The sequence below is a fragment of the Ailuropoda melanoleuca genome, chromosome 8, assembly GCF_002007445.2.
Source record: "Ailuropoda melanoleuca isolate Jingjing chromosome 8, ASM200744v2, whole genome shotgun sequence".
Lineage (NCBI taxonomy): Eukaryota > Metazoa > Chordata > Mammalia > Carnivora > Ursidae > Ailuropoda > Ailuropoda melanoleuca.
This window is the reverse complement of record NC_048225.1, coordinates 54,479,289-54,492,340: the sequence shown is the minus strand read 5'-3', so window position 1 is coordinate 54,492,340 and position 13,052 is coordinate 54,479,289. Positions and strand designations below refer to the sequence as shown.

The 13,052-nt window shown below is 36.5% G+C and overlaps 1 protein-coding gene across 5 annotated transcripts in view; it reads right to left on the bottom strand.

The window, feature by feature from the left end:
• C2CD3 (C2 domain containing 3 centriole elongation regulator) overlaps nucleotides 1–13,052 on the bottom strand; it is a 130,594-nt gene that overhangs the window by 84,295 nt on the left and 33,247 nt on the right. For all 5 annotated transcript variants that reach the window (XM_019795390.2, XM_034666350.1, XM_011219851.3 and 2 more), the window contains 5 exons: nucleotides 12,083–12,234; nucleotides 11,302–11,511; nucleotides 10,568–10,680; nucleotides 4,523–4,641; nucleotides 2,570–2,692 (listed from right to left, as the gene is read on the bottom strand). In XM_019795390.2, coding sequence (XP_019650949.2) covers nucleotides 2,570–2,692; nucleotides 4,523–4,641; nucleotides 10,568–10,680; nucleotides 11,302–11,511; nucleotides 12,083–12,234 — 717 coding nt within the window. The remainder of the gene's footprint in view (nucleotides 1–2,569; nucleotides 2,693–4,522; nucleotides 4,642–10,567; nucleotides 10,681–11,301; nucleotides 11,512–12,082; nucleotides 12,235–13,052) is intronic.

The following is a 13,052-nucleotide window of genomic DNA, read 5'->3' as shown; positions in this document are numbered from 1 at the left end:
ACATTACCTTATCAGGATTAAGAAAAGCTAGACAGATGATTTATCAATCCTATAAGATGAATGTGGAACATCATCTTGTGCTGGAAAATAAGGAAGTGCTCAGAAAAGGATGGGGACATATTGAAAGGAGAAAGAATACAGAATTCAATCAAAGGAGCTCACATTGGCCAAATCTGGGACAATTCGAGCATTAAAATGAATAACAGTAATGGATTATAACCTACTGAATAATGTAAAAAATCCATGAGTCTATACCAACATAAATAAATATGGGAGAATGGACAACTCTTCTGTATAGTAGAATGCAATTAAGAAAAACATAAGGAAGGGAGGAGTCAGAAAATCATCATCTTACAATCATTATAGTGATAAGTGATTCAGGTAAACCCCAATGGAGGACAGTCTACAAAATAACAGGCCTTATTTTTAAAAAATATCAAAGTACTAAAAGACAAAGAAGGGTTGTAAAACTGTTCCAGACTAAAGGAGATTAGAGAGAGATGACAAATTTAACAGATAATCCTGAACAGGAAAAGAAAATCCTCTATGTGGACATATCGGCACAATTGGTGAAATCTGCATATGGACTATGGACATTATCAAGGTTAAGTTGATTTTTATAACTGTACAGTGTTGTGTGTGATCATGTCCTTGTTCTTAGGAAATACAAGAATTTAGGGGGGAAAGATGTATGATGTCTATAACATATTCTCAAATAGTACAGAAAAAAAATTGTATGTGGGTGTGTGCGGGGGGAATGCAGAGGGAGATAAAGAAAAAAAGAGTGAGAAAGGGAGAGACAGGAGATAGATAATTATAAAGCAAATGTGACAAACGTTAGTAATCGGTGAGTCTAGGTATAGGGTATGTGAGTTCTTTGTACTATTTTTGCAATTTTTCTCTAAGTTTGAAGTCAGTCCCTTTATTTAAAACCCACAGCGAGGTTCCTTCATGCTATTGAATACGGACAGCAATCTATCTAGAACAGTACTTCTCCCAACAGAGTCAGGACAGAAACAACTTCTAGTCCATCAGTTCCATTAATTCCTCTTTTCTGATTTTAACCTTGCAGTCCAGAATGAACTAGGCAAACAAAAAATAAAACTTTGATAGTGGAAGAGTAATGTGATATTAATTTTTCATAATGACAATCACACCAGTCTTTAAAACTAAATGGAGTTTATTATCAAGAAGACCAGAAAGTAGGCAGAGAGGGCTTCCAAGAAGAGGCAGCAACATGAAAATCAAGATCAAAAGCATGGAGGTATAAACTAGCATGATACCTTCTTGATTCTTTACATAGTTAGATATACCTACTGGTAGGGAAGCTGTAAGTGATAGGCTAGGGCCTTATGATGAGCCATGTATTTTATATTTTGGATAATGGAGAGCCATGGAAATGTCATAGGTATGGCTGTGATTATTTTAAAGCTCACCAGAACAATAAGACAAAGCTATACTGAAGCCAGTATAATGCCACCTAAGAAATCCTGTGGCTTCTGAATACAAGGTAAGAACCCTCTTTCCAATAAATTATACATCAGAATTCATTCCACCAGACCACAAACTCAGTCACTTCTCTCCTTGTTCAACTGCCACTACTCTAGTCCAAGCCATCAGTGATCTCCTTTTTGGACTAAGGTAAGTCTCTATTTTTCTTCTTGTCTCCTACAATCTATTCTCCACACAGTTATCTCTTAAAAATGTAAATCGGGGCGCCTAGGTGGTGAGTTAAACATCTGACTATTGGTTTTGGCTTACGTTGTGATCTCAGGGTCGTGGGATTAAGCTCCACATCGGGCCCCATGCTCAGCTCAAAGTCTGCTTCAGATTCTCTCTCCCTCTGCCCCTCCTGCTTATGTTCTCTCTCTCTCAAATTTTTAAAAAATGTAAATCAAACGTCACTCTCATGCCTTGTCCTTTCTTGGCTCTTAGCATAAAATCTAAACCATTTACGTAGACCTACAAAGCTCTGAATGATATGCCTTCCGCCTGCCTGTCCAGTCTTATTTTCTACCATTCTCCTTCTGGGCTCACTATCCTACGACAACATTCCTGCCTTAGGGCCTTTGCATGTGTTACTCCCTTTCTCTGGAATTATCTTCCCTCCACTTTTTACTTGGTGGCCTCTTCCTCTCCTTCAAATCTTACCTAAAATGTCACTTTCTTAGACCTTCTCTGACCACCATCCCCTACTTCCTCCCAGGTATTCACTTTCACATTGTACTGCTGATTTCCGCCAAAGCAATTCTGCTGCCTATATATATTTTTTAAGATTTTATTTATTTATTTGTCAGAGAGAGAGAGATAGTGAGAGAGACGACAAGCAACGGGGAGAGGGAGAAGCAGGCTCCCCACTGAACAGGGAGCCCGACGTAGGGCTTGATCCCAGGACCCTGGAATCATGACCTGAGCCAAAGGCAAACGCTTAACCTATTGAGCCACCCAGGTGCCCCTCTGCTACGCTATTTTAATAGAAGCTGCAAGAGGAGAGACCCTGATTTTCTTGTTCAGTGCTAACAATACATACTCCGTAAATACTTGACTACCTGAATGTGCATCTATGTACCTTAAGGGGGCCCAGTGGAGCCTGACCATTCTCCTGTTGCACTGGAAGCTGGTTACTGAAAGAAAGTAACTCAGACTGAATGACAGTTCGTAAAGGCAGTGATGCAGATCCAACGACTTCTGGCTGAGGGAAGGAAAGAAAAAATTTAGGTTAAATTAAAGACAAGATTTTAACTGGAGTGACAACATAGGCCAGCTCAGAAGGGAACCCATGCTTTGCAAAGTAAATAGCTTAACTATCTGAGGCAACTTTAAGTAGCAACCTATATTCTGCCATATTTTGGTCCCCATTATGGGTTTCACTACTTCTTTCTGGGAGATTGTAGATGGTTTCATGAGTCACCAAGAGGTTGAAAGATGATCTTTTTCTATTTTTAAGAGTTAGTTCTTTACAAAAAGTGTTCAACTTCACTACTAAAGATAAAAAATAACATTTAGATGATACAAATTTTTGCCATCAAGCTAGAAAAATTATAAAACTTTATATACCTGATGCTATCAAGGTTATGGAGACAGAGGTTATCATAAATGTGTGAAGTTGGGAATATAAACTGGCAACATACTTCTGGACAGCAAATTTGGCAGTAAATATTAAAAGCTTTAAATATTCACTATTTAGCTCAGTAATTCCACTTCTGGGAATTTATACTAAAATAGTAACAAATACATAAAAAACGTATACACAAATAGGTATATTTTAAAAATTAACAATTAGAAATAACTAGAGGTCCAATAATCAGGAATTATTAAGTTAATTATAGCACATTGCTACAATGCAATAATATGCAGTCATTAAAACAATGTTTACAAAAGGTGTGAAATAATATGAGAAGTATTCATCATAGTGTTTGGTAAAAATAGGGTATTAAGTAATATATAGTAAATCTTCAAATATTTTAAAGATAATGTTAAATTTTTAAAAAGGCAGGATAAAAACTGTATATAAAATTATCCTAACACTGCCAAAGATTTACACATGTATTGTATTCATTTGAAAACAACACACAAAGGGGAAACAGAAATATTAACAAAGTTATTTCCTGGTGATGGGATTATAGACAATTTTTGCTTCTCAAAAATACTTTCTCAAGTTCTCTGCCAAAAACATGTACAATTCTTTTATTAGAAAGGGCCATTAGCTAGGAGATTCAATGTAAATATACTGAGACGTCTATAGAGAGGCAGTCCTGAGGTTGTAGAATTATGTGTTTTTCCACCTCTTCCTATTTTGGTACATTTTCCAAAAAGAACTTGTATTATTTATATCCTCTGAAAAAACAAAAAAACGCAAGACACATTCCTCATGCTATCCATACTCAAGAGGAGGGCAAAGATTAGGAAGATTTCAGTAGTTTTACTGAAAGAAGTTAAAAACTGCTCATGACATAGTTTACTGACTTATGCTGTACCAATTGCAAGTGGATTTTATAAACTTAGAATAAGTTTATAAGCTGATTAAAACTGCTATCCACACTATATTATCTTGGACCTCTATATACTCTGCCTGAAAATAAGAAATAGTCTCAAATTAAGGCTAATAACCTATATCAATTCAAATAGTCCCTTCTCTGTAGCAGGGAATACAGTGAAGAGGTTAAGAACTTAGGGTCTGAAGTCAGAAAACTTGAGATGGAGTCCAGCCTGGCTTTATCTTTTATTAGCTTGAGCAATCTGAGACAAGCTACTAAACTTCACCAAATCTCAGTTTCTTTGTCTGTAAAATAAAGATAATAACATACTTAATTCACAGAGTTATAATGATTAACTTTGCTAGTGTGTCTGTGTAGCTCCTTTAGCATATCTGGCTTATAACAAATAGCAAACAGAAATTAGAAATAATAATAAGCAGTGTTTGAGCCTGGAGAAATTCCTACTTTAGGTGAGAATATAATTTTAAGTATGTTCTAATTCCCTAGTGTGAATGGTAAGGCAAAGTCAAAATCACTTGAGATACCTTTTTCTGTGGGGTTTTCTTTGTGTAAATTTGGAAAGTGAGGTTGGAATTCCACCAGTGTTCTATCATTGGGCCACCAAAGTGTACTGGAAACACAAATCGCTGCTGGAAATTCACCACTGTAAGGAGAACCAAACACATAAGCATATGTCAGGCCACCCAACTAGAGCCATCATCAATCCATGCTTTGACACCACCTGCCTCCCTTTTGATTTAACTAAAATCTCTTTCAGAAATCTCGTCATGGGGCTCCTGGGTGGCTCAGTCATCAAGCGTCTGCCTTCGGCTCAGGGTGTGATCCCAGGGTCCTGGGATCGAGCCCCGCATCAGGTTCCTGCTCCCCTGAGAGCCTGCTTCTTCCTCTCCCACTCCCCCTGCTTGTGTTCCCTCTCTTGCTGGCTTGTCTCTCTGTCAAATAAATAAATAAAACCTTAAAAAAAAAAAAAAAGAAATCTAGTAAGGCTTAGTCAGTTAAGCGTCTGACTTCTGCTCAGGTCATGATCTCAGGGGTCCTGGTATTGAGCCCTGCAGTCAGCTGGGCTCTGCACTCAGCAGAGAGTCTGCATGTCCCTCTCCCTCTGCCCTTCCCCCTGCTTGTACACTCTCTCTCTCAAAGAAATAAATAAAATCTTAAAAAAAAAAAGAAATTTAGTCAGCATACTTTCACAAAAGTGTTAGGGTTGTAGGGACTGAAGGAGCAGAGACAAAGAAAAAACCCTGGGTATAGCAGAGAGAAGCTAAGCAGTGCTATGTTGCTCTAGTTTTGCTATGAGAAATGAATGGTAAGCATATGAGCACACGATATGAAAAGAGACAATCTTCACTGGGTGTAAGGTAATATGATTTATTGTTTTAAAAAGAAAAGGTGGTAGGTATTAACAAAAGAAGGGGGTGGGCTACTGGGACAATGAGGCATAAATGAAGAGAAGAATTGAATCAAAAACTGTAATGAAAATGAGTTTATCTTTTGGCCGAAGGCTAGAGGACTCCTACTGTCACCTTCACACAAGGTACTAGGTCCTGATGTTAGCTGGCATGTTGGTCTCTTAGACAGAAGGGAAAGGATTTTTGCTATAATAATAAGTGTAAACGGGATAAAGGAGTGTTAGTATCTGAGTTTGTACTCACTGCTATGGGGCTTTAACAGATTAAAAAAAAGAAAAAAGACCTTGGGATTTGAACCAAAGAATGTAAGGTCAAGCTCCAGTTCTATTACTCACTAGTGACCACCTCGGCCACAACTTCCCACCTGTAAAATGATCTTCCTGTTCCTTCACTTCTACACCCTTAAAATGGAAAGCCCTCACAAAAGGCCCCGTTAACAGAGAAAATTGCTATCTCTGGTATTCATTCAAACTGATCACTTTGGTCTACTCATCAATTTTATTCATCTTTGCCATCTTAATTCTTGACTCTGTATACTTCTCTTGATACTCATAAATAAGATCTGGGTCTTCTAATCTGGATCCATACACAGGAACTGTAAACAAAAGGTCTCGGCCCGGAAGCCCACACCCTTGGGACCAGCTGACCTGATTATCCTACCAGGAGAAGGGAAATAAGACAACACCTACACCTCAGTGGTGGTGGAAGGACTGAAGTAACAGATGAAAAAGGAATTTGGATACTGAAAAATCCTTTTTTGTACAAACACAACTCTATTTTACTCAGATTTTTCCTCACCATCTAGTTTTTACACTATATCACTGTATTTCTCACATAATTCTCGTTTCTTAAGCTCATGGCTTTTTTTTTTTTTAACCATTAAAAGTGAGTTAAGGCAATAATGAAATAAACTGTACATAAATTGCTGAACAATGTCCCAGAGAAGTTTTTTTTAATAGTTGGAGGGGAGGAAAATAGAAGAGTTAGAAGGTTATCTTGAAAATACCTAGTCCAATCTATGTTATTGTTAAGAGAGGCCCACAGATGACAAAAGTGATTTTGCTTAAGCTCATACAATTAGTGGGTGGTATAAACAAAACTAGAACTCTGCCTTCCGATTCCTGGCTTGATGCTTATTACATACTTCCCATGTGATCTTTTTCAGAAGGACACAGGGAGAACTCAACCACTGTGGTCAACAACAATAATAACTGAAAAGCAATACAGATTAAGAGCATATGAATTAGAATAAAACATGTTCTAGATTCAGGGGCACCAGGGTAGCTCAGCTGGTTAAGCATCTCTTAATTTCAGCTCAGATCATGATCTCAGGCTCATGGGATCGAGCCCCACTGAGCATGAAGCCTGATTAAGATTCTCTCCCTCCCTTTCCCTATGCCCCTTCCCCCACTTCATCCCCACTCAATAAATAAATAAATAAAATCTTTAAAAAATTGTTCTATGTTCAAATTCTAGTTCACCAGTAAACCAGCTGTACAATCTCAGACAAGCTACTTGATTGTTGTGTGTTTTAATTTATGAGTAAGACAGTCATAAAGGACTGAGTTTTCTATGTTGTGGTATGAAAATCAATTAAATGGTTAATGTATATAAAACACTGAGTAGAGTTCTTGGCATATAGTTTAGCACCCAGTAAGTGTAAGCTACTATTAGTTACATACTATTCTAGAATTTAATATTCTTACATTCATTATCCCATTTGACTGTACATCAATCCCTCATGTCCTTGCTTTACAGGTACTATGTTAACTGAAACTCATACATATCAGAACTGTGTCCTTGCTGTATTTCAATTTTATAGATGGGGAAACTGAGGCTCAGAGAAGTTTTAAGAAACTCATCAGAGATCACATAGGTAGAAGGAGATAAAAGGAAAGGCTTGAGAAAAAGATCTAACATGTTTCCTTGCATATGGGGGTTTGATAAGTTTAAAGCATATTAAAGCTCCTTAAACATACTTTCAGCCAACAGGATCAATTATGCATTCTTGAATGCTCTAAACAAACCTCCAGAGCAGCTTCTGTTGCTGTCAATAATTTAAGCATACGCCAGAAGTAAACATGTGAAAAATTTTAAATGCCCCCATTCTTCCTTTAAGGTGATGGGGAAAGTGAAACAATGTATTCTAGTAAAAAAAGTATGCTAAATTACTTTAGGTGCTGTTTTTAAGAGTATTTTCAAATCAAAACCAAAGCGAGATACCACCTCACATTGGTGAGAATGGCTAAAATTAACAACACAGGAAAAAACAGATGATGGTGAGGACGTGGAGAAGGGGAGCCCTCTTACACTACCAGTGGGAATGCAAACTGGTGCAGCCACTCTGGAAAACAGTAAGGAGGTTTCTCAAAAAGTTAAAAATAGAGCTACCCTAAGACCCAGTAATTGCACTACTGGGTATTTATCTGAAGGACACAAACATAGTGATTCAAAGGGGAACGTGCACCCAATGATTATCGCAGCAATGTCCATAATACCCAAAATATGGAAAGAGCCCAGATGTCCATCGACAGATGAATGGATATAGAAGACGTGGTGTGTGTGTATCCACACACACACACATAATGGACTATTACTCAGCCATTAAAAGGAATGAAATCTTGCCATTTGCAATGACGCGGATAGAATTAGAGGGTATTATGCTAAGTGAAATAAGTCAGTCAGAGAAAGAGAAATATATGATTTCACTCATATGTGAGATTTAAGAAACAAAACAGAACATAGGGGAAGGGGAGGAAAAATAAAATAAAATAAAAACAGAAAGGGGTACAAACCACGAGACACTCTTAACTACAGGAAACAAGCTGAGGGTGGCTACAGGGGAGGTACATGGGGGGATGGCGTTACTGGGAGATGGGCATTAAGGAGGGCACTTGATGGAATGTGCGCTGGGTGTTATATGCAACTGATGAATCACTAAATTGTATGTCTGAAACTAATAATACAGTATATGTTAATTAAATTGAATTTAAATTTAAAAAATGTAAAAAAAAGTTATTTTAATTAGTATTTTTAATGTTTGTATTGGATATTATCACATCAAATGAGAAAGGATGCACGTTCAAAATTCTTCTATTGAAGCACTGTTTTTAATAGTAAGACTGAAAATTACCTAAATAGTGATATATTAATCAATAAGTGGTATTTAAATTATGGCATATTCATACAAGGGAATATTATGTGGTCATAAAGGATGGGGAAGACTGAGTTCTTTATTTCCTGGTATGAAAAAATTACTAAGATACACTGTTAAAGACAAGGTACAGAGCAATACATAAGGTACACTAATACTTGGATAAAAATGGGAGGGCAAAAAGGATAAACATATTTGCTTATATATACATGAAATATCTTAGGAATAATACAAAATTTACAACATTGCCTACAAAGATTTAGAACCAAGTGGAATGGATTATATCTAGTTAAAAAAACAAAGCAAAATAAAAATTTAAAAATCCAATGTTACCATGCTGTATAGGAAAGTTACTTGAATGTGTAGGAGAATTAGGACCGTATCTTTTACTCCTTAAACTACCTCTCGGAGAAGGAATTCAACACTGATGAACCATTCATGGATCAAACTGGATAACGAAGACAAAGAAATTCACAAAATGTTAGGAAGTTATATAACTTCGGATGACAGGGACATAAATGTTTATTATATTATCCTTTTACTTTTTTGTATTAGAAATACTTAAAATAGAAAAAAAAAAGGATAATACCAAAAGCACATGCAACAAAAGAAAAAATAAACTGGACCACAGCAAAATTTAAAACATTTGTTCTATAAATGATAGTATTTAGAAAGTGAAAGGACAGCCCATTAATGGGAGAAAATACTTCAAAATCATAGCTCTCACAAGGGTCTCATATGCAGAATATGTAACTGGTAAGGGTCTTAAATCCAGAATATGTAACTCATAAGGGCCTTATATCCAGGATGTATAAAGAATTCTTACAACCCAATAACAAAAACTTAAAAATGGGCAAAGGATTGCAACAGACATTTCTCTAAGATATACAAATGGAAAATAAGCACAGGAAAACACACTCAACATCATTAGTCATTGGGAAATGCAAATCAAAACCAGAGTGAGATACGACTTCATAACCCCTACGATGTCTACAATAAAAAATAATGAAAGATAACAAGGATTGGTGAGGATGTGGAGAACTGGCACCCTCCACACACTGCTGCTGAGAATGTAAAATGGTGGAGCAACTGATGAAAACTGTCTGGCAGTTCTTCAAAAAGTTAAAACATATAGTTACCATATGACTCGGCAATTCCACTGTTAGGTATATACCCAAGGGAAATGAAAACATATATCCACACAAAAACGTGTACACAAATATTCATAAAAGCATTATCCACAATAGCCAAAAAGCAGAAACAACCCAAATGCCCATCAGCTGATGAATGGATAACTAAATGTGGTATAGCCATACAGTGAAATATTTTACAGCCACAATAAGGGAAAAGGTACTGAAACAGCCATAACACAGATCAAATTTGAAATGTTATGGTAAGTCAAAGAAACCAGTTAAAACATCACATACTGTATGATTCCATTTATATGAAATGTCCAGAATGAGTAAAATGATAGACAGAAAATAGATTAGGGGTTGTTTAGTGTGCGTGGGGGTGATGACAGGAAAATGGACAGTGGATGCTAATGAGTAAGGGATTTCCTTTGGGGGGATGAAGATGTTCTAAAATTAGATCATGATGGTTGCACAACTCTTCGTATATACTAAAAACCACTGAATTCTTCAAATGGGTTCAACGAACACTTTAAATAGTTAAGTTGTATAAAACGTGAATTATATCTTGATAAAAGTTGTTTTTAAAAAGGGAACAAAAGAAAAATGGCAATAGTCGAGCGAATGTGCTCTGAGCATCAGGAGTTCTGCATTCTAGTCTCAGGTATGTTACTGCCTTGCTGCCTTGCATCAGATAGTCACAGCACCTCTGGGCCAGTGCCCTCACTTATAAAATAAAGGAATTAGAGTAAATTCAGTCCACAATCCTTTCTAACTCTATGATTCTATGGTACTATAAAAGTCAGATGACTATTTAGGGATTGAAAAATTCTTCCACAGCAAGAATGTCTAAGAAGCGGAAAACTAGTCTCTTACCTCCATCTGTAATTTTACTGGAGGCGAGTCGAACGACCTCGGTGATCAAAGCTGTCTTTCCCAATCCACCTCTAGAAAAACCCACAGGAAAGTGATATTCCACAAAGAAGGTGCTAAAAATCAAAACCAAAAAAAGTGATTAAAACATAAATAACAAATGAATGTATTTACTATCTGATCAACCCTTCATATCTTTCCTATTTTCAGCACCTCAGACCCTCAGAGGACCTATCTGTTCTCTTGAAAGCCTTCCCCAATCCTATCAGGCAGAACTTCCTTGTGCTTGCACAGTTTACTTACTCTATCCATTTATCTATTATTGAAACATAATTGACATATAACATTATATTAGTTTCAGGCATATAATAATGATATTTGTATAAGCTGGAAAATGATCACCACAGTACGTCTACAAATCTTCCACAGCATTTTAAATATAAAACATCTATTTTGCATCCTACAGCCTTTTAAATGCATCTCTCTTGTGCTGACTATAAAGTATGTAAAAATAGAGCGAGGGTCTCAATTTCTTTTATTCTCACAATTATCTAGTCCTGGCCTTGAAAGCTAGTGAGGAATTCACCACATTTTTATTGACTGATTCATATGAAAGTACTTTATAATTGCATAAAATGTTATGCAATTATTTATCTTTATTACTATTACCACCACACACTTTCCAGAAATGTCAAATTTCTTTGACATGTTGGAGCTCTTCCATGTTGGAGACGTACCGCTTTTTTGTTGCTATCAGCTTAGGTGGTCTGCCAGAAAAGGTTTTTTTGCCAGAGGTCATCTGAGGACTATCTGGAGGAACTCCCATTGTTTCGATGATGATTCTGACTGAATGTGTTCTACCCAAAAGAGCCAATCTATCCACACTTAGTGTCATCACTTGGGCATCTTCTGGAGTTTCTGATATCATCTGTTGTTCAACCAAATCTCTGAAAGGAGTTCATATAGACAGTGAAACAGACAGTCTGAGGCCCAACATGAAAGGATTTAGTTGCACAGGCAAGAAGAGGAAAGAGAAAGGGCAGTAAGTATCTTAATTCACAAGTTATCAAGGACTGAGAGTGAAAGAAATTTCAAAAAATGTAAAATCATTCTTTTAATCTAAAGTCTTATCTCCATAAAAGTATAGAAACTGATGTTACAGAATTAGGTTTTCTTACAAGGGCTACAGACATTACACCCCAGTTAACCCACTACTTTAATATAACTACTATCATCACTCCTTTGTATTCCTTTTCATTTGCTTTCTTTATGCATATTTTCCACAGTGTAGTACAGCACACATTCAACCTACAATTCTGCTTTCTTTCTTTTCCATTTTATTGTATCCATCTTTCCATATTATTACACTTTTAAGGACTTAATACTTAGTGAACTATTATAACTCACTTAACCAGGATGATAGTGCTAGGCAAATACAGATCATTTACGTTAGAAGATCTTGTGAAAATAATCTTCCTTTGCTTTTGCCTCTAAATAAGCAATCATAGAGAGGCTCACCTATTTTTCTTGCTCGCTGCCCTTTTCTTCAACTTAAGATCATTTGACTCCAGAAGCTTAGGAGATTTGGCAAGAGCTTTCAACTGGTTCATTTTTTTAGAAGGGACAGTATCATCTTCACTGAAGAAATCACTGATGCTGGTATCAGATTTCTATGGCGGGAAGAAACAAAAAGAGAGGCACCAAAAAAAAAAAGTTGCTTTAGGGAGACTGGTAATGAAAACATTTCTCTAAAAGTAATCAAATTCTTCTCTGCACATGTATCATTCTTTTAAAGAGATAACTGATGCCAGGGAGATAATCCCGCATTTCTCCTGGTATATAAAAATAACCTACAAGTTTGGTTCAAAGAAAATAAATGAAAACAGACTCTTCTTTCAAATTCTCAACAATAGCAATCATTACTTATTTACTATCTACTATGTATCTAGTACCAAAGGCAGATTCCAAAGCCTATATTTCTACCACAGTTTGAGGCAAAATGGTACAATGTCACCTAACTATATGGATGCAAAGACTCCACCTTTTTTTTTTTTTTTACCACTCCATACCACTATTGATTTATTCTACTCTTTATCTTGCTACAATGAACTGTTTATTATGTCACAAATTTTCTTAAGGGGGGAATCAGTTGCTAAGCCCCCTGTAATTAAATTTTACTTGGAGAAAAGGCAGCTTACCACAATTGACTGATCAGCCTTTTCTATCACAAAATGCAAAATAAAGAGAGGACAGTGTTATACATATTTGGTTCCAAATTAAAAAAAAAAAAACTTGCTCATGTAAATGCAGAAATGAATCCAATGTCATTTTTTTATTAAAAGATTTATTTATTTATTTGAGAGAGAGAGGGAACACAAGCAGGGGGAGCAGCCGGCAGAGGGAGAGGGAGAAGCAGGCTCCCTCCCTGAGCAGGGAACTGGATGTGGGGCTCCATCCCCAGGACCCTGGGATCATGACCTGAGCCAAA